Source organism: Pseudophryne corroboree, chromosome 3 (genome assembly GCF_028390025.1).
Source record: "Pseudophryne corroboree isolate aPseCor3 chromosome 3, aPseCor3.hap2, whole genome shotgun sequence".
Taxonomy (NCBI): domain Eukaryota; kingdom Metazoa; phylum Chordata; class Amphibia; order Anura; family Myobatrachidae; genus Pseudophryne; species Pseudophryne corroboree.
The window spans coordinates 652039020-652062347 of record NC_086446.1 but is presented as its reverse complement, the minus strand read 5'-3'; the positions used below and the strand labels follow the sequence as shown (position 1 = coordinate 652062347).

The window sequence follows — 23328 nt, the reverse complement described above, 5'->3', positions numbered from 1 at the left end:
AAGTGAGCCCACGAGGGTCCAATGCTGCATAGAAAAAAAAAATACCCCAAACGATCGGAGAACGAAGAAAACATTTAGGAGCTGTAAGGGCGGAAGCTCTCTCCTGCCCACTCATTTTGTCACGTCCAGGTCCTTTGCACGAAGGCAACATAGACAACCCTCTTGTCAAGGTTACGATGCACAAAAACCATAAAAACTGCTTTTTTCCCAATCACAAAAACATGATACAGATGCCTTTCATGTGACAACTCCAATATTAGGAGAGAGTATCTTTTCCATCACAATTCAGAAAAAAAAAAGTTATTTACATTTTTGTGTGGCTTTACTTAAATGTCCATGTTGAAGCTTTACATTAGCAAGACAAGTTTATAACAGGTGGTCTTCAGTATGCCGACTGACGGGATCCCGGCGCACAGTATACCGGCACCGGAATCCCGACAGCCGGCATACTGACACTTATTTTCCCTCGTGGGGGTCCACGACCCCCCTGGAGGGAGAATAAAATAGCGTAGCGCGCCACCGTGCCCGTAGCGTGGCGAACGCAGTGAGCCCACAAGGGGCTCATTTGCGCTCGCCACACTGTCGGTAAGCCGGCGGTCGGGCTCCCGGCACCGGTATGCTGGTCGCCGGGAGCTCGACCGACGGCATACCATACTGAACCCATAGCATTATTAAATAAGCTACTGAAAATATTCAGAAGATTGGTGTTATCAATGATCCGCGTCGGTTTGTGACTCACAAAACAGCATCCACACATTCCGTCAGCGCCAGCCACAGGTATACAATATTACTCACAGAGAAGTACACTGGATATACACATTACAATCACCAAAGCCACTATGACTCAATGAAGCAAACCATCTTGCCTCTTGAATTCTTTTTCTTCTTATATTATGGCAATTAACTTGTCCTTTCCAATTTAAAACTAGGAGTGTTCTAAATATAAACACTTTCATTTTTGTGTTCTAACATTACATTGTTTTTCTTGGGATAAAGAGTTGGGGTATTTCATTCAGACTGTATATATTAAAATATATCAAACTCAATGCGATCATACATACTGTAGTTATCGGTCAGTTCTGCTTCTCCTTATGGGGGGGGGGGGCATGTACTAAGCTTTGGAGAGTGATAAAGTGGAGAGAAATAAAGTACCAGCCAATCAGCTCCTAACTGTCATGTTACAGTATGTGTTTATAAAATGAAAGTTATGAGCTGATTGTTTGGTAGTTTCTTTTTCTACATGGCTTAGTACATCTGCCCCTATAGGAGCAATATGATGCATTGGCTGACTAGTTATTATTATTTATTAAAAGTTTCTTATATAGCGCAGCAAATTACGTTGCACTTTACAATTGGAAATAACAATGATATAACAAAACTGGGTAATAACAAACAGTCATAGAGGTAGGAAGGCCCTGCTCGCAAGCTTACAATCCATAGGGTGCTCTAATACAACAACATCATGTACAGTTCCAGCATACTTTCATTCAACTCATTGGGTTCGATTCAATTCAGCAACAGTTGAATAGCGCCGGGAATTAGCTCCCGACGCTATTCAATTCAGCTAAAGTTAAGTCGGAGAATGCCCGTTCTCGCCGACTTAACAGGTTGTTTTGTCGGGAGAACGAGCATTTTCCGACTTAACTACCCGCGGCGATGCTGATTCCCGAGAGAATCAGCCTCGCGCCGGCCGCGCGGCAGCTCTTTTGTTGGTTTTCTTCTCTCACCCCCCGGGGCTGAGAGAAGAATTCCCGACAATTGAGGGTACCTAGTCGCTGCAGTGAATAGCGCCGGGAGCTAATTCCCGGCGCTATTCAACTGTTGCTGAATTGAATCGACCCCATTGTAATCATGTGACATAGTTTTAACTTATTATTTGCTATTTACCAAATCAATTTTTATATGACCGTATAATGTATATTTGTCAACATTTTTATTATCTGTCAAGGATTGTACAGTTGTACATATGACTGTTGTATGGAGACATTTTAATTATGTGGTTTTATCATCTCTAGTGGAGTGTATCAGTTTTTAACTGTCCACCAATTTACATGTCTCTCCTGGACCACAGATTGACTTAATCCTTGGTTATGTATTAATTATATAATATAAAGACTGTTTAGAGAAGTTACATTGTGGGAGTTTTCACAGTGGGATGCTGGGATGTCTTAAAACATGGAATAACATTAATTTAGCACTGAGCCTGGTGTATGAGTTCTGTTTCTTTAGGATTGTGATGATTTATAGCGCCATCCTACCCATTTCTGAAGTTTATGGCTTTTAAATATAAAAATGTTACACCTGGCATGCACTATTTTATTTACAGACTTTGTTAACTCTCAGCAGCACAGATGGCATAGCGGTTAGCATTACGGCCTTACAGCATTGTGATCATGATGTCAAGTCAGATAATAGCATATTGTATGTTATTTACCTTTGCATTCTTTTACATTGGGTGCTTCAATATAAATACCACACTCCAAAAACATGCTGGTAGTTTAACTGGTGTCAGACAGAAATGAACCCTAGTGTGTATGTGTGTCCATGTGATATGGAGCATAGCCCCACTGGGGCAGGGAATGACTGAAATGACCAAATTACTTGTAGAACCGGGCCTGGTGACAGAGGGGGTCAGAGGGGACACTCGTACCGGGCCCCAAAGGTCATAGGGGCCCCGAGCATCAGGGACACAAAATAATGGAGCCACAGCACCTGTTAATGCTTTTAAAATGCATGTTCCGCCTGCCAATTAGAAAAGATTTTGGGAGGTGTTTGGCAGCAAGAGAGCAGGATGTGGGATGCCTCAGACAAATGTGAGAGGACGCCATGACCGCCAGAGGTAGCACCAGCAGCCGGTTGATAGTTAGAGCGGCAGCCATGAGTGACACGGAGGGGAATAACTTCAAGTTAGTTATCCGGAGTGCTCCATGTGCGTTTCTCTTGAGCCCCCCTACACGAGTTGCCGGGAGGGCCACTGTGTCCGGTCGGGGTAATGTATGCACAATAAAGGAGTTTTAGCCGCATATACAGTCTGAGTGACGCCTATACAGTCTTTCTACATAAGGTGGATACACCGTGGAGGGCACCGGAGCAAGGATTCCTCCCCAGAATGCCTTTACTCTCCCTGTAACTTCCCCCTCAGCATCCCTGCCCTCACACTCCTTGTAACTCCACCCTCAGTACCCCTACCCTTACTGTCTCTGTAGCATCCCCCTAGGGTGTCCTTACCCTCCCTCTAACTCCCCCCTCAGCTTCCCTGCCCTCACCCTCCCTGTAACTCCACCCTCAACGTCCCTACCCTCACCCTCCCTGCAACTACCCCCTCAACGCTCCTGCCCTCACCCTCTCTGTTAACTACCCCCTTAGTACCTCTGCCCTAACCCTCCCTGTAACCCCCCCCCTCAGGGTGCCCTCACTCTTCCATTAACTCCCCCCTCAGTGACCCTGCCTTCAACCTCCCTTTAACACCCCATCTGTGCCCATGCCCTCACTCTCCCTCTAGCTCCCTGTCAGCACCCCTGCCCTCACCTTCCCGTCAGCGTAATCTCGGAGCCGTTGAATTTGCCCCCTGCCTATTCAATTTTAGGCCGTTTTTGTCCATTTTTAAGGCATTTTCGCCAATGCCTTTTCACCTTTTTTTTGTGTGAAAAGGCATTGGTGAAAAATTCCTCAAAATTGTCAAAAATGGCCTGCCTTTTCATCGGCACAGGTGAGAAAACGTGGATTTGCCGATCCACATGTTTTTTGCTCCTGCTGAATTTTTCACCTAGGCGAAAAAACGGCCCTGCTATTGAATAGGGTGAATCTACATTCGCCTTAAAAATAGCAACAAGTCCTATTTTTTCGCCTAGGTGAAAAAAAATTGACCTACTTGAATACCCCCCATGTCGTGTAATATGAATCATGGGGACTACGTGCAGTATAATGTGAATAAGATTGTGCTATAGTGTGGCGTAATTTGAATTGGAGGAACTATTGTGAGGTGCTATTGTGTCCAGTGTCCACACCCCTCTTTTGTTACGGACGCTGTACCTTTCTAAGTTAACGGAGGGATGGTGCAATTTTATAGTTTGCAGGAGGGCGCCAAACACCCTAGCACCGGCCCTGGATCTGATCTACATAGTATCCTTCTCAGAGCTGGAGATACTCTCATTTCCAATTCTAAAATACAGTTGCTTAAAGTTGACTGACCACAAGCAGACAGCAAAACAACAATGCCACTCAATAACAAATGTATTATGTAGAGAAAAATAATTGTTATTAAATGCTTTCTGCAAATAACCAAAAAGAAATATACTACAGAAAATGGGGATATTATCCATTTTGTCCAGTTTTGTAAATCTATATAATGATCCTTTTGATGATAGTTGAGATTGTAGTACATGGGAGATTCCCAAACTACACTTCCTCTGAGCAATATGCAAATGAGCCCATCAATATTGCATGGACTTCTGGGTAATGCCCCATCTTTTGGAATGACAAATTTGCATAACACGCAGGCAGTAGAGAAAAAACCCACTGCCATACATTTTGGCTTCGTGCTATTTCCTAAAATTGCTTCTAGACAAAAAGGTAATTGGATAATTTGCACACTGCACATGCAGTAATCTATCACTGTAGACTTTACAATGTAACAGTCTTACTTGATAACTATCTATAATGCTGCAACAATTTACAAATAACCTTTACAAAATATAATAAATGTTATGGGTAATATAAATACCTATCTCTACCTGCTCTAAGTACACAGAGTTATAAAAGTTCATCGCTTTTAAGATTTGCTTTACTGTCAAAGGAGTGATTCGTCATATCCAAAAGAAAAACAGTTGGCACAGGTAGCACAGTAAAACGTGACTGGCAAACGGGCTCTAAACTGTACTATAATGCACATCCCGAGATCATCATTGTTGCTACAAGACATTATAGACCAGATTCTATAAAACCAATCCAAACAGTGTATAACACCAATTTATCAATTTCAATGATGGGTCTTAAGGCCCATATAGACGGGCCGATGAGGGAGAGATGCGTGCTGAGCGAACCGCTCAGCACACATCTCTCCTGCCGCTCAGCACAGCGCGATCTGTGCTGCGCGTGTGGGGGGAGCGCTCATTTCACCCAGCGGGTGAAGTGAGCGACCCACTAGATTGGCCTGGCCACAGCAGGCCAATCTAGCACCAGCGATAGCGATGCGCGGGGATGCGCATCGCTATCGCTGTTAGGGCTACACACGGAGCGATCTTACTGAAAATCTAAGCAATCTAGTCGGATTGCTTAGATTATCGCTCCGTGTGTACCCCCCTTTACATACATTTTTAAAGTAAATGATCCCATTGTTCGAATTTAGGCCCATTGTGACCACCTTCATCTGTCTCACATATAGTGTGTCACTAACAGGAGCTTTAAAGTCCATTACTACATAGCATCTGTCAAGATTGCCTTGTGGCTAATATAAACACATTTAACTTTAACCACTTGTCTGCCGTGATCATATCAAATGCCACCACACCCTAGGCTGGGCTGTCACCTTTGATGCGACTAGTAAGAAAGAGAATATTCCAGCAGCGGGATCCAGTCTCTAGATCGACAAGACTTAGGTCGACACTGTCTAGGTCGACCACTATTGGTCGACATGTACTAGGTCGACATGACAAAAGGTCAACATGAGCTTTTCCCTTTTTTTCATTTTTTGAACTTTTTATGATCCACGTGGACTACAATTGAGAACGGTAACCTGTGCTGAGCACAGCGAGGCGCCTTGCCTGAAGCATGGCGAGCGAAGCAAGCCATGCGAGGGGACATGGTGCACTAATTGGGGTCCCCGGTCACTCTACGAAGAAAAAAAGACACCAATTTAAAAAAAAAAAACTCATGTCAGCCTAGAAACCATGTCAATCTACTTACTGTCGACCAATAGTGGTTGACCTAGACACTGACGACCCAAGTCTATTCTATCTAACACACCACACCCCCAGCAGCAGCCATACTCAGAGGGATCCTGTGCACTCTGCTTTCTGGTTCCCTTCCCTAATCCCTGATCACTGCTGATTGTGGCATCCCTCAGCCTAGCCAGTAGCTGCAGAGATTAGCAGCCACTGACATATAAAAAGCAGCTCCTCACCCTTCCACAGCTGCAGAGAAGAGCAGTTGTCCAGGAAAATACAGAGTTGCGATGGTTAGAAAATTGATGGTCCACTATAAGAGGGAATTCAATTGATTTTTGGAGAATCTAAGTAGCGGGCACCCAACAGCGAGTGCTCAGAAGGTGGCGAGCAGAAATAATGGGCAACTGCGGCACTCATGCCCAAAAAGCAAAACAAATGAAAAGCTCCTATAACAATTTAGACAGTCCAAAAGTAATATGTTTTAGAGAAACTGTAAAATAAATAATATATACAGTTACTATTAGTCATAAATTACATGCTGCATACAGAGTGGAACTACAGCTAGGATATTGGGCTTAATTCAGACCTGATCGCTTGCTAGCATTTTTTGCAGCACTGCAATCAGGTCTAAACTGCGCATGCGTATGCACTGCAATGCACAGGTACAAAACGGATCGCCGCTCAGTGATGGGTTTGTGAGAAGGATCCATTCGAACGGTCGATCGCAAAGAGATTGACAGGAAGAAGGCGTTTGTGGGTGTCAACTGACTGTTTTCTGGGGGTGGTTGGAAAAACGCAGGCATTCCCAAGCATTTGCAGGGCGGGTGTCTGACGTCAATTCCGGTCCAGGACAGGATGAAGTGATCGCAGCGGCTGCGTAAGTCCTGAGCTACTCAGAAACTGCACAAAATCAGTTTGTACAGCTCTGCTAGACATGTGATCGCACACTTGCACAGTTAAAATACACTCCCCTGTGGATGGCGACTATGCAAACGCAGGACTGCAAAAAAAAAAAAACTAGCGAGCGATCATGTCTGAATTAGCCCCATAGGTGCAAGTTACCCATTGTGTTCTACTAAGGAGATTATATATATACATATACACACACACACACACACACACACACACACACACACACACACACACACACACACATACATACACCAGTGAAGCTCTTGAAAATATGATATCCACTGCAGAAGTTACATTCTTTTTGATCCCACAAGAAGTAAATACTTGTCATGAGGTTTCCAGAGTTCATAGGGAATACAAGTAGGTCTCCCACAGTGAAACATGGCACAAAAAGACAAACGGTATATAATATAGGTATGTTTAACACTCTCTATACACAAAAGGCATAATGGTCCATAAGAAATTGCTACTAGTGGTCACAAAACACACCATGGACTGATCGTTACCTACAGTATAAACCCATAAGCACACATCAAAGCTAGTATAGTGTTTGAATGAAAAACTTTTTAACATCTTTCACAATGCTTTGCTGGTTTTAGAAATCAGTGAGCTCATTTCATAGATCACTTACACTGATAGGTTATAGGGTAATTATTGTTCCCAAGGTAACATACACTGCCAAACTGAATTCAAACAGATAGAAAGCCAAGTCTAAATACTTATAAATGTGAGTAAGTAAAGACAGAAATTGGCAGATTGCTGTAACATATGCCAGGTTACTTATTAATATTTTATTACACTTATAATTAAACAATCTATGCAACATATCAACAGTATTGTACAGTATGCAAAGGCTTTGGGATTATGATGGTGTACAAACTATAGTTCACACAAAACATAATACCAACCACCTTCCAATGCCTTTTGCTTTAGATCGTTAGCTCTTTGAGCGTGTTTATCATTCTTACTGTGTCTCAGAGGGTGTAGTATGGTATGCCGGCGGCCGGGCTCCCGGCGACCAGCATACTGGCGCCGGGAGCCCGAACGCCGGCATACCGACAGCGTAACGAGCGCAAATGAGCCCCTTGCGGACTCGCCGCGCTACACGCGCCACGCTATTTTATTCTCCCTCCAGGGGGGTCATGGACCCCCATGAGGGAGAAAAAGTGTCGGTATGTCGGCTGTCGGGATTCCGGCGTCAGTATACTGTGCGCCGGGATCCCGACAGTCGGCATACTGAAGACCACCCGTCTCAGAGTTAGTAGTAGCGGTCTCTTTAGAAATAATTATTAAAATATTTTTTAATGTTTTTCTTTTTACTAACAATGTGTTGTTACAAATGTTCCTGTAACTATTTCATTATGTTTTTTTTTACCATATAGGCCAGTAATTACGCATAATTAGTCCTGTAGCAGAGGTACAAAAATGTATGATTGTACTATAATAACGTGAAAGACTCATCTGGACTATGGGGGTAATTCAGAGTTGATCGCAGCAGCAAATTTGTTAGCAGTTGGGCAAAACCATGTGCACTTCAGGTGTGGCAGATATAACATGTGCAGAGAGTGTTAGATTTGGGTGGGTTATATTATTTCTGTGCAGGGTAAATACTGGCTGCTTTATTTTTACACTGCAATTGAGATTTCAGTTTGAACACACCCCAGCCAAATCTAACTCTCTCTGCACATGTTACATCTGCCCCACCTGGTTTTGCACAACAGCTAACAAATTTGCTGAGGTGATCAATTCTGAATTAGGCCCTATAATACAAAAGCAACACGAACACTTTTTTTTTGTTCAAATAATATATATACACACACACACACACACACACACACACACACACACACACACACACACACACACACGACAAATACTGCAAAGTTACTGAGATCCCAGCTATCAAAGCAGACATGACCTCCACTACCTGAAATTAGCACTTGCTAAACATGAAAAGGGAGAAGTACAAATTAAAATAAATAATAATAATAAATATATATATATATATATATATATATATATATATATATTTTTAAAATCAATATTTACTTATTTGAAACTGGAAATAAAAAAGGATTCAAAACATGCAGAATGATTTGAAATCAATAATAAATTCCTGTGAATGTACATAAACAACTTAATGGAACAAGTGAAAACAAAGCGTATTTGAACATAAGAGTCTTAGGTTGCCCTCTCTAGGTTCTGGCTCTCAATGCTGGTTTCTGTAGGCTTGCTGCCAATGAAGTAACACTGTATTCTGTTGCTTCTGCTATCCTGCTAATGAATGACTAACTCAGGCCAGAGGGGAAATGACATCACCAGGGTGTAAAACAGAGCTGCATTAGGAAACTTTCTACCTGTTTCAATTATTTATCAATATTATCCTCTACAACATAACTAGATTGTTGCATCATTTCTCAAAATGTCATCACATCCAACAGAAAATAATTTATGCTGTCAAACCAGTTACTGTAAATCATTCACACTTGCACACAAAAGGATATTAAATTTGTCATCTTAGAAAAACAAAACAACTTTCACATGAAATAATAAATAAATAATAATTTTTATGATCTGATTAGGAGCAAACGTTAACAAATTGGTTGGGTGTGCTCCTATAGCCCCCCCTTCACCCCCCCCCCCCCACACACACACAGTTTGACAAATGTCATTCAGATATATTGTTAATGGCAGCACAATTATTGCTTACACTCAATAACACACAGATCTATGTTTAACTGTGTTAAGTTTTATGTTGGGAAGGGGAGGAGGGGGAGTGGCGTTGGGGGGGGGGGGGGGTGGAGAGAGAGAGAGAGAGTGTAATATTGTAAAAATATTTAAAATGTAATCAGGCAAGAAAATAAAATAAAACCACATGCCAACGCCCTGTAGTCAAAAAGCCCAATCATAATCTATTTATGGCACACAATTAAATCTACCAATTGTTCAACCATTAAAATGAGATCTCAAGTCTGCATTGTCTAAAACTGTTTTTCAGCTTGTTATTGATGCTGCTCAGGCACTAATAAAAGGCTGAGTCATTTCCTTTAAGTGGCAAGAGAACATGGATGATATTCATACTCGTTTCTTGATATTTAATCCTTCCCCTTTTTTTCCAGATCACAAACCATGTTGAAGTAATAAATTTGAAAAGCAAATAATAAGTACTAGGCGAGGGGGAGGCAGATGAGGGGGTTAGACAGCTGCACAGGAAAGTTAGACAGGGGGAGGGGACAAGATCAGATCTTGGCTGAAGTGAGGTCAACCTGCTAATTTTTTTTTCTTTAAACAATTTTTCTTTTCTACAAGTTGCAGAATGTCATTGTTGAAATGAACAGAAATATATATACACACACACAAAGAAAAAAAAAAACTTGGGTAATGAAAAACAAAGCAATCATCTGAGCATAGGGGGGCAGCCAAGCACAGCGTAGAATACTGAAGCCATTTAAAACATGTAATATTAAACTGCAATGTAACACTAGCTTTAAATAAAGACAAGACAAAACTGCAGTTAAGCCCATTAGGTGATAGGCTGACTTAAGCAAACAGCAATCTTAAAAATAGGATGACTTCTATTTAGCCTTTAGACAAGTGATCTAAAACTGGATAAGCTCAGTCCACTGCAACAATGGTGTTTATATGCTTTAACATGCAATCCATGCTCTTAAATATAGTGCTGTACATGTACACTATAAATATAGTTCAGCAGTAACCTATTGCAGCCATTGGAGTACAATAAAGCAACATAATTGCAGAGCTACTTGAAATTACAGCTCTGAAAAAAAAAATACATTGTAAACAGATCATGCTTTGATGATTTAAGCTATTATCTGAAAAATGTCAACTGGAGATCAAACAATGTTGCTGTAATGGTTGTGGGGGGGGGGGGGGGGTAATACCATATTATATTAAAGAAAACAACTGCATTGTGCATCTCTTTTGCCTGCTGCCAGCACATCAGGAGTTAATTTATGACATGATGGCAATTAGTCAGACATACCTTCCAATGAAACGTTCATTTTAATAAATAATCTAAAAAAAACCCCATCAGATGCGTTGTTAAGGATTAGGCAGTTAATGCTTAACGTGTTTGTGCTAGTTACAAGAATGATTGTTTTTCCAATCTGCCCAAGCAGATCTGCAAGTTATTTTGAATGTATTTATTCAGGTACCTGTCATTTATCACTTTATTCAACACGTCTTTGCCAGCACACAAAAAAAAGAGCTTTTGATCTCACTCAGCCTCCATTTCGTAATTTCCTCCCTCTTAAAACATATCAAACACAGTACTGAGATGGGAACAATATCATTGCACTGCAATAATAAACCAGTGGGACTGTAATGGATGCAATCAGCAATAAAACACAGAGCCATATGACTGATACCAAAGCAAGGATATTAAACCCTTTAACAGCCACATAATGCACAAATCACATTAGCTGGGTAATTAGCAGGGCTGTCAATCAAGGGATAACAACAAAACATGAATAATAATAATAACATTAATAATAATAATAATAATAATAATAAATAATAATCATCATAGACATTTCAATGATAAAACTGATGTCTGATGTGACCACCCCAGGGGGTCTGATCCTGACATGATGACCAGCAATTGTGATCCCACCGAACAGCTGGAAGCACCATCACATTTAGGAGAACTCTTTACTAAACCTACAGTACTGCAGCCTCCTATGCTGGATCTCGCCCATACAGCAAGCACAGTAGCGAGGAGGGGGGACAGGAGCTAATAAAAAAAAGGGTTCGGTCACCTCGCCATGGTCGCTATTCCTACCCAGGGGAGTATCTTCTGGAAGGAAATAAAGTTTGGAGCTTGATAAAAGTTGCTTGCTAGTCCTCTCTTCCCACAACAGCTGGAGCTCCGCTATGCAAATCGGATCCTCTGGCTTGCATCTGACTAGGAAAAAGTCGCCAAGGGACAAAATTCTTGGTCTGTCTTCAAGGTGGAACTGAAAAGCCTTGTAGAAAATATAAGGTCCGTGTAGACCACAGGGTGAGCCGACCCACTGCAGGAGGAAAATAAATAAATAAAATAATTTAATTAAATTGAAAAAAAAAAAAAAAAGATAAATGTATTAATCAAGGGAGGTAAGAGTCCATTACCCATAGAGAGAATACATTGTATCAGTAGAGGAATGACACAATAGTATATATCATCTAATTATTATATATATGTTTTTTTTTTATAAGTCCACAGGGTAAAAGTTTGTCTGAAAGTTGGTGGGTGCTATTATTGGGGTGTGGGGGCGGCGGCAGGCAGGGGGGGGACGCACGGAGAAGGCAGTGATACAGGAGCAGATAATAATACCTTGAGTGAGTTGGGCTCCATCTCGACGTTCTGAATTGATTGAACTCAACATTCTCTCCAAACTTGTTGGCTTCAATGGATTGTATCAGGTCCTGGCAGGGCGAAGCCACAGGCTCAATATAAAACGGCAAGTCCGGGTCGGTGAAGGGTTAAAAAAATCAGCCGATGCACCCTAATATTTCTAAACAGCCCCAATCTCGCACACATCCTAAAAGGAAGATCCCGGCGGCGACACCCGCCATCAGCAAAATAGAATAGCCCCGTGCAGTCCAACGGGAGGGAGGAAGCGGATTAAAATATAGTATTTACTCATCATTTAAAAATACATCCAGGCATTAAATAGCCACCTATAGAGATATAAATGCGTGCAGGTGAGGAAAAGAATGGATCAAAGAGATTTATCATTTTTTACGGGCGCTTAAGGCTCCGTGCTGTACTAGCGAGCGGCCAGGACCTGCGTGTATATGTATAATATAAAGAACATTTCCTGCAGAGATTCAGGGGCGCTCTTCTCTCTAATGCTCTTTAGCAGATCGCTTTTATTAGACATGCAGATGCGTCTGATCGTGCAATTACACTCCTTCACTGCCATATTTTCCCCTTTTTTTCTTTTCTTTTTCTTTTCTTTTGGTTTGCAATCTAATAAATGAACGATCGCTGCCTGTGTGCACAGAGGAGGAGGAGGAGGAGAGGAGGGAGGAGGGTTTTATATAAACATATAAATATTAATGCACTTGTGTGCTTTGAGGGCAGGAAAATAGACTCAATGGGGGAGTGGGGGGTGTGAGGAAAGCAAAGATCATGCGATCTGCAAACAATATTAAACGGGCGTCTTATATTCAGGAGGGGATAGGACAATAAATGATGCGCGACTAATCGATACTTTTTTTTTTTATAGCAAGTAGAAAATGTTCTCTGAATTAGAAGCTCTTGAGGGCTGAATTTTTATTGTCATATCATGCATAAGTACAGTCAGTAACTGGAGCATTTGTTCTAAATGAAATGTGTCAATATTATCTCTACAGTAAGTGTGTGTGTGTGTGTGTGTGTGTGTGTGTGTGTGTGTGTGTGTGTGTGTGTGCATATATAGTATATATATATAGAGAGAGAGAGAGATAGCTATATACACACACATATACACTTACATCTGTGTATGTGTGTGTATGTATATATATATATATATATATATGTGTACATATTATTTATTTAATAAATAATAATAATAATAAAAAATATGTGGACATATCTCTATATAACATGTATTTATGCAATTTTTAGTATGTATATGTGTATAGTACTGTATACTGCAGTATCATTTATATTAGAGTAGGTAGATAAAGGTGTTTGTGTTGCCTTAAACTGCATGTGGTATGTAATAGAGTACACTATGTGCTTGGATACCATGGCAAAAGAAAGCTGACAGAAAGGGGAAACTTGGTAACACTCAGCAGATACATATATATATATATATATATATATTTATAATGCAAAGATATTTGCCAAATATGCTATGCTGGCAACACCTGGTGGTAATTAACTAGTATTACTAATATGATATTCCAATAACAGCCAACAAGGGGAGCACTTTATTTTGCCAAGTATTAATTATCATTTTAAATGGTTCATTTTAGGCACTAATCTTAAGGATATGCCCGAAGTAAGATTTGTGGGAGCCTCTTACGCGAAGGGCTCAATTCAATTAGCAGTAAGTCACCTTGCGTCAAGAGTTTGGTGTGGCTTTATACCACTGGAAGTGCAGCATTTTTTTTCAACCCCATAGGGCTGTGTACAAACATCTGCAAGTCCATGATGAAATCAGACTGCAAGGAAGGCAACTTTGGCTGCTGTTGCCGGCATTTCCACACCACTACTATGGCTAATTGAATTGAGCCTTAAAAGTTAATTGGCAGACTGAAGCTCACACCATGTATGCATCGATCAAGCAGATGCACACTGGATTGCCTACAGTTAACACTCCGTAGCTTTGTGTGTTGAGGAGCAAGTGCGCACAGTTCTGTAAAAACAATGAACACAGATCTAAGAAGGGCAGTGGATGCCGTATAGAAGGGGTGCAGTTAACTTGCGGGGCTAGCGGTTGAAAAAAGAAACAAGCAAACCCTTTCTTGCGCGTGAAAATGCGGGCAAGAATTATGTCATGACTCGCCACCATTGGTAAACAAAACCCCCCCACACATTGGACCTCATACAGTGTTGGCAGTAAATCAAGAATACACTGTGCACAGAAATGGGAATATTTGCACACATATAGAGCACCACACACCTCCAGATGTACCCACATCTACATCTCCAACTTATGTGCCACAACAACATATTAGGTGCAAAAGTTGAACCTCCAGAAAGACGTATTTTGACTTACATCTTGGTCTGCATAAGATGCTTTAACCTGAATACTCCCTCACTGATCTTTGCCTACGTGAGAAAGAAGTCACTTACCAGTCGGGGGCACAAGTCTAGTTGATATTGAAATGCGTATAAGTTTACATTAGAACCAAGGACTCATAGCACAATGAACAGAAGATAAATCTAAATCAAATCAATATTTGGTGTGATTACCCTTTGCCTTCAAAACAGCATCAATTCTTCTAGGTGCATTTGCACGCATTTTTTTATCACGCCTCCCTGGTGATATTGCATGACAGATAAGTACCTGCCTGAATTTCTCAGCATTGAAGACACTATTAATCCTGAGCAAATCATCAACCCCATTTGCTGAAATGGAGCCCCAAACTTGCAAGGAACCTTCACCATGCTTCACTGTTGCCTGCAGACACTCATTATTGTACCTAAGAACAAGGAGTCCTGGAAGTAATGATATGGCCCCCATATGCTGTCTGGGATTACAAGAAGAGACACGAGGATTTCAGCAAGCCTACATCTACAGAAAATCTGCGGTTAGTTCTCCAAGATGTTTGGAACAACCTTCTTGCCAAGGTTCTTTAAAAAACTGTGTTCAAGTGTACCTAGAAGAATTGATGCCGTTTTGAAGGCAGAGGCTGTTCACACCACATTGTATAGCTTAGTGACCTAGAAAGAAACTGAAGAATGTACAGGTATAATCTCGATGTGACATCAGGGAGAGGACTAATAAAGGAAAAACCAGACACTTGACACTTGTTACACTGAAAGTTGGTTTTCTGATCATGTTCTATGGAACTTGACTTCACCCAAGTTATGCATTGACTTAAAGTGACTACACTGCAGAGGAACCTAATTAAAGCAGAGATTCTAATGGGGTGGTGCACAGATGAGACTGTGTTTATACCACAAATTCCCCTTATCCCCAACAGTTTTTATTTCCAATTCAAGCACCAACAGTTTCCTGTAAGCGTCTGCTTCGCTATAATGATCAAGAAGTCGCAGGGGCAAATGCTCAGGGCTTCTGGCACAGATCTCAGGACCAGATTCTTCTTCCATGGGCAGCTTTATGTGGTTTGCGCACAAGTTAGTAGCTCCAAGCATCTTTTTGTGTTACTCCCTGAAGGAAAAACTGTAAATACTGTTTACAAATAAATTATGTGATCAATGTATACAATATAAAATACACATCGCAAATAACAATATTAGATGGCACTACTGTATTTGTAAAATTAATTCCACTGAGCAATAACAGACATCCATGCAAGCAAAGCTGTGGGCAAACACTAGTAAATATTATAACTGCACTTACTAATACCGGTATACAACAACAAAATACTTAATAAACATATAACATATATGGGCTATATTCCAACAAGATTCTTAAAGGGTATGGATATATGCAAAGGTTGTGCAAAAGTGGTTCTTTGGAGAAGAAGTCTTTATCTTAAATGTATGCCCTGTTTCCTGAAGTAGTTCATACTATGTGGGTCTCTGCGGTGCGAACGGGTCGGAACTGCGCATGCGCGACAGGCACAATGCGCACAAGCATCATTGCCCAGTGACAGCCGTCGCTGGGCAACGACCAAAAAAGAGAAGAAAGTGATCGCTAGCGCGATTGCAAGAAGATTGACAGTGGGGAGGCATTCTCGGGTGGATATTCACCGTTTTCTGGGTGTGGAGATCCGAACGCAGGTGTGTCCAGGCGTTTGGAGGGTGGATGTCTGACGTCAATCCCGGAACCTTCATCGCTGGATCCGTCGCACAGGGTAAGTAAGTCTGACCCTGGTCTTGTTTTGCAGGAAACTTTTTTAGCATAGCAGAGCTGCACAAGCGATCGCAGCCCTGCTGTGCTAAAATACGGGTGGTCTTCAGTATGCCGGCTGTCGGGATCCCGGCGCACAGTATACCGGCGCCGGAATCCCGACAGCCGCCATACCGACACTTATTCTCCCTTATGGGGGTCCACGACCCCCCCTGGAGGGAGAATAAAATAGCGCGCCACCGTGCCTGCAGCGTGGCGAGCGCAGCGAGCCCGCAAGGGGCTCATTTGCACTTGCCACACTGTCGATATGCCGGCGGTCGGGCTCCCAGTGCCGGTATGCTGGTCGCCGGGAGCCCGACCGCCGGTATACCATACTACACCCCTAAAATACACTCCCCCATAGGCGGCATCAAGTTGATCGCACGAGCAGCAAAAAGTTGCTACTTGCGATCAACTCAGAATGAGGGCCAATGTAGCTCTTCTTGATACTTGTACTCACACTGTGTCTCTAAGATGGTAGAATTTGTAGCTGAAGGCTGTTCCTTGTATGACTTGCATTTGATGGAGAGGAATTGTGTTTGTCGGCAAACTGTTTAGCTGCCCGGTGAACCACTATGAGCATTCATTGGTACTGTGAATTATGTTTCTTCTATTTGCAACATATTTTACCCTGGTGGGGCTTCGTCAGGGTATAGTGGAGGGTTTACTTTAATAGCAGCACACTTTTGGATAATGACATAGCGTAGACCCAAGATATTTTTAACTTGTAGCATTTTATTAGCAGTTTTGAAAATACAGGCAACAAAGGCCAAGATAATCAATGGGTAACAAAAATATATGGTTAACAACAAAGCCCATAAACCGAAATTAGAGCAAGATATAACTTTGCATTGCCCATTCTTCCTTGTGCACGTTCAGAGCATGCTCAGCATGAAAATACATAGAGTACACTTTGCAAATGGGTGTACAGTCCAGGGCTGTAACTAGGGCTCTGCAGAGTGTGCTTTGCCCACAGTGCAAGTGCTCTATGGGTGCAGCGTCTGCATCCACCCCAGTGTGCCCCTATGAAAGTGCTGACAGTGCTAGCACTGGCATCTGTATACAATACAGCAGTTAGCGCTGGGCAGTGTGGGTGGCCAACTCTCTCTCCAGTGTGCTTCCCTCCCCTCCATTCCTCTGTACCTCTGTCCCCTGCAGAGACTTCCAGTTCTGGAGCCGGCTGGTTACTGCTGTTGCTGCTGCGCACAAGGGAGAACTAATGTAGGTCAGTCTGGCCCTCTTTCCTCACATGGACACTACACCCTATAGGGCTGTACCTGGCATAATGTATAGGGGCTCTACCTGGCATTATGTTTAGGGTATCTACCTGGCATAATGTGTATAAGGGGCTCTACCTGGCATAATGTGTATAAGGGGCTCTACCTGGCATAATGTGTATAAGAGACTCTACCTGGCGTAATGTGTATAAGAGACTCTACCTGGCATAATGTGTATAAGAGACTCTACCTGGCGTAATGTGTATAAGGGGCTCTACCTGGCATAATGTGTATAAGAGACTCTACCTGGCATAATGTGTATAAGGGGCTCTACCTGGCATAATGTGTATAAGAGACTCTACCTGGCGTAATGTGTATAAGGGGCTCTACCTGGCAGAATGTTTATAAGGGGCTCTACCTGGCATAATAAGTATAACATAGTATCTGAGGTTGAAAAAAGACAATTGTCCATCGAGTTCAACCTATTTGTGGTCTCCTATGCATGATGATTTGACTAAAATTTCTGACTGATGCTGCTGTCAGCCGTTGCATTTTATCCCTATTTATAGTAACTATAGTACGTGACTATGCACCATACCCCTGGATATCCTTATCCATTAGGAATTTATTTAACCCATTCTTATAGGTGTTGACAGATTCCGCCATTACAACTCCCTCGGGCAGGAAATTCCAAACACGTATTGTCCTTACCGTGAAAAAGCCTTTACGCCGTATTGTGCAGAATCTCCTCTCCTCTAACCTGAGCGAGTGTCCACGAGTCCTCTATGTTGATCTAACCAAAAACAGGTCCCGCGCAAGCTCTGTGTATTGTCCCCTTATATATTTGTAGATGTTGATCATATCCCCTCTTAGTCTCCGCTTTTCCAATGTAAACATGCCTAGTCTTTCAAGCCTTTCCTAGTATTCCATCGTCTCCATGCCCTTAATTAGTTTGGTCGCCCTCCTCTGTACCTTTTCAAGCTCCAGGATATCCTTTTTGTAGTACGGTGCCCAGAATTGTACACAGTATTCAAGGTGTGGCCTCACTAGTGATTTATATAACGGGAGTATAATACTCTCGTCCCTAGCATCAATACCCCGTTTTATGCATGCTAATATTTTATTAGCCTTCTTTGCTGCAGTCCTACTTTGGGTACTACTGCTTAGTTTGCTTTCTATGAGGACACCTAAGTCCTTTTCCAGTACAGAATCCCCTAATTTTACCCCATTTAGTAGGTAGGTGTAATTTTTGTTCTTGTTACCACAGTGCATTACCTTACACTTGTCTGTGTTGAAGCGCATTCTCCATTTGGCTGCCCATGCTTCTAATTTAACTAAGTCGTTCTGAAGAGACTCGGCATCCTCCTCTGTATTTATAGCCTTACACAATTTGGTATCATCTGCAAAAATTGACACCATGCTCTCTAGACCTTCTGTTAGGTCGTTAATGAAAATATTGAACAATAGCGGTCCTAATACTGAGCCTTGCGGCACACCACTTAGCACTTCAGTCCAAGTTGAAAAAGATCCATTAACCACAACGCGCTGCTCCCTATTATCTAACCCGTTTTTGACCCAAGTGCATATTGTGCTTCCTAGCCCTGATTCTTGTAGCTTGTAGATAAGTCTCATGTATGGTACAGTATTGAACGCTTTGGCAAAGTCTAAAAAGATTACATCCACGTCTTTACCCTGATCTAGGTTTGCGCTTACTGTTTCATAAAAGCCAAGTAAGTTGGTTTGACAGGATCTGTCCTTCATAAACCCATGTTGATTCCTTTTAATGACCTTATTGACTTCCATGAACTTCTGAATACTATCTCTTAGAATACCTGGCTCTACCTGGCATAATGTGCATAAGGTGCTCTACCTGGCATAATGTGCATAATGTGCTCTACTTGATGTAACATCTATAAGGTGTACTGTGTGGTGTAATGTGAATTGGTACTATTCTGCGGCCATGCCCCTTCCCCATGAAGCCACACCCCTATATTTTTCATGCGCGCCATTCAACACTAACAGTCCCTGTTTTAAATATGTGTATGTGTGTGTGGGGGTGGGGGAAAGGGTGCACCAATTCTCTTTTTGGCACAGAGCACCACACAAATGTCTAGTTATGGCTATGATGCAGTCAAAAAGCCACATGCTGAAGAACATGCATTTTTAATAATAGAATTAAAATACAATAATTAACCAACAAGCTACAAATATTAAAAAAAAAAAAAAAAAACAGGTTGTGTTATTCTAAAGCTAATATACAAAGGGCCTCATTAAGAGTTGGATTTGATGAGTGAATATACACATTTGTGTACTGCGTGTGTGTTGCAAAATACCTATGTATTTTTATTTGAGTGTATCTTCGACTTGTGGACCATTACACCTGGAGAAATGGTGCTGGGGTATGCAAGCATAATTCACACATTGATGTCTCCGTGACGTATATCAGAACTCTAATGCACAGGGAAAGTAGTAGTTACCATAGCGGTGTTTGACAGCTGGGAGGGTAGACATGGATGGAATGCTGTTCTTGTACCTAAAATACTGTAAGTGTCAGAACAGTGTTCTGTTGCATTCCATGTCCACTCATGACCTGATGGGGCATGTGTTGTGTTGGCCTGGTACAAGTTCCTTAATTACCCGTTTTTCAATATGCCAGTTATCTTTAGGGTTAAGTATGATTCTATTTTATAAAAGTTAATAGTTAACATGGTAATTATAATCGTCAAATCAGTCCCTGTATAATAGATTATTTTCCTTACAAGTAAAGTGGGAGTTAGATGTGGGTGGAATATAATGAAATATTTTTAAACAGTCATTTACTTGTAACTCTTTCACTTTCAGTCCCCTGAGGGAACAGAAGTATTAAAGTTCACATGACAAATACAGTTTGCAACACATTATGAAAGACTATTTTCTTTATGTTATTTCTTTATTTATTATTTTCAGCTCTTTATATCAATATTCTGTTTTATCCACAGGTGTATACAATGCCTGGTATTTGGTTATACACACACACACACACACACACACACACACACACACACACACACACACACACACACACACACACACACACACACACACTGCATCATCTGGCTAGACAAGGTTTAACCACTTAACTGATGATTTTCCCCCAAAAAAACTGCTCAGAAATTGTCATTTTTGGTTGAAGAACATGAATTTAACTTTATCCAAAATGATTTTAATAAAAATAGAAATACATTTTTTTTTAAATGAAAAAAACTCCCCCTCCCCCCCAAACATTGGAACATCAATCAACAACACAGGAACATCGGGAACATTGGAAACATCACGACCATTGCGACTATCCTTTTAAGAGTGGGGACAGCCGCCAGGTACACAGGGGGAGTTGATTTACACTTCCCCAGTGGCTGCTATTGTCTGCAGCCACTATGTGAGGTGGCCTGCCGTGCTGACCGATCAGCAATGATTGGCAGCACGGAAACACTGGGGGAGGGTGCAGGGAGGCAGAGGGACCTCCCGGTCCCTCTGAGAGCAGCAGCGGAGGGAAGTTTCTCTTCCCCGCAGCTGCAAACACTGTTTATCTGACTGGTCGCATCCTGTGCGACCAGGTCAGATAAAGCACTTGATGGTGTGGTCACATCTAATGCGACCATGCCAGGCAAGTGGTTAAAGAACTCCACTTAGTAAGCTAATAGTATTGTAATGTCAGCATGTGAGGTAAACAATTTTACTATCTTATGCAGGGTACATTTCATATCAAATATATGACTAGGGAGTCTACAGTATGTACTAAGCCTTGGATGGAGATAAAGCAAGAGTTAGGTCCAATTAGGTCCTAACTGCCAGGTTATAGGCTGTGTCTGAAAAATGACAGGCTCTGGTTGGCTGGTACTTTATCTTTGTCCACTTTATCTCTCTCCAAGGCTTCGTACATAGACCTCTTATGCTGCAAATCTAATATATTTAGGGCCTGATTCTGAGTTGCACTGAATGTAGATGTTCATGTAGTTGAGCGATTATTTGCAACTGTGCAAAAGTTCTGAAAATCCCTATGTCGCATGTGTTTCAGAGTATATGCACAAAGTTACTGATGCGATTGAATCAGATGGTATCAGAAATGTATTGGATGTTGCTGGGAGTTGGCTAGTAGTGCATGCAAAAATAGTTCAGTGGTCGTGTTATAAGGGTGTGGCAGGTGTGTCAATGCAAGCAACTACGTTCACAGCCGTACAATAGTAAGAATAGGAGGCAATGGTCAGATGGAGAAACTGCAACTGCCATATGAGTGGTGTAAATTTCGACAGAGCAGCCAATGGTTGCTTATAAGGATGTAACAATCAGTTTTACAGCATGCATAGAGGCCAAAAGTGGGAGTCTCTGTCATGCCATGCTTGACTTCCGTCTGAGGGAGCCATAAAGAGGAAGTTAGATCTAAAGGGTTTCCGTTCCGCAACTCTGGACTCTTTCCTATGGGATGTTGCATTATCTTTATAATGAATGGATCTGGGAATCAGTGCCATCTGTCAAGCTTCAAAAATGTAGTATTTTCAGAACATGAGGAATCTAGGTCCTCTATTAGTGTATGGGGACAAGGTGCCAGATCAGGACTAAAAGGTAAGCAGGAGATATTTAGTTGCATTTACAATGAATTTATGAATATATATATATATATATATATATATGAATTTATGCAAAAAAAATATTTGCATCTACTTTTGTAGAAATTAAGGGATAATGCAGCGACCCCTAAATAACAAAATGAAGGTGAAATGAGCAGTTAAATATTAGTAATTGATTTAATACAGTAAGGAAAGTACGGACAAATGGGTATATAATAGTAGTACATCGCATTTACAGTTAAAAATAACTTTGTCTTCCAATGGTTGCAGTACTCTGCCATATGTTTAATAGTGGTAAAAAAAAGCTACATATTTTCCCATGATCTTGTCCATATAAAATTTCTTTAGGTTGGGTATTTTATACTGAAAACATATTTTAGACATGATTATATCCATCTGGTCTATTTACAGCTCAGTATGTGCATTATCCATGTTAGATCATTTGATATACTAGTCGCATTTATTGAGAGGAGAACTTAAAGTCCTATCCACTGCAATTGGGAAGGAGGGGGGGGGGGGGGGGCGGTAGCAGATGATATTGCCATAAGGAATCTCTAGGAGAACTTAGAGATGTGTGTGTCCTGTTGTTGTTGTTGAGGTACAGGATGCTGCTTCCTGATAGACCATCAGGATGAACAAACTAGATCTGTAACCATTTGTTAGGGTCTCCTGCCCTGTGCTGCCACGTCGTCATGGCAACCGGGAGACAAGTGCTAGTGGAGTAACCTGAGCGCAGCTGATACTCCGGTTCAGGTCTTTTGCTGTGCAGTGGTTATAGACTCTGTGCACGGCAGGGGATCCGGTGCTGGTTTTTGTGCTCACAGTCTGTGAGGTCTGAGTGGGGCGTGGACAGCACCTGCTTTATAAGGCCTCTTTTCAGGGTAAGCAGATGCTGCTGAATCTTTGTTGGTTAGTCAGTTCATGAAAGTTAGCCAGTACTGTGTAGCTTTGTATTTGTTTGTTGCTTACTGCAAATAGGCCTGGGGATTTGGTATTACACTCTGCCAATCCAGACCTAGCAGTAAGACTGGAGTCAGTCGTTTAGCTTGCTGGGGTTCTGTTACTACTCTGTGAACTTAGCAAGTTTGCGGCTGTATTCTAAGACTTGCCTGTCTAATCCTGTCTCACTGTGCTAGGTGTCAGGGGTCAGTTTAGTGGCAGTAAGCTAAAACCTGTGCACTGCAAGTGAGAAGTA

General features: G+C 41.8%; 1 protein-coding gene across 1 annotated transcript in view; it reads right to left on the bottom strand.

Annotated features, from left to right (window-relative positions):
- ARID5B (AT-rich interaction domain 5B) overlaps positions 1-12648 on the bottom strand; it is a 351469-nt gene extending 338821 nt beyond the window's left edge. Inside the window, exons 1-2 of the mRNA XM_063961814.1 lie at positions 12133-12648; positions 11576-11830 (exon numbers count right to left, since the gene is read on the bottom strand). Of these exons, the coding sequence (XP_063817884.1) occupies positions 11576-11830; positions 12133-12153 (276 nt within the window). The 5' untranslated portion in view covers positions 12154-12648. The remainder of the gene's footprint in view (positions 1-11575; positions 11831-12132) is intronic.
- Positions 12649-23328: the final 10680 nt, after the last annotated feature.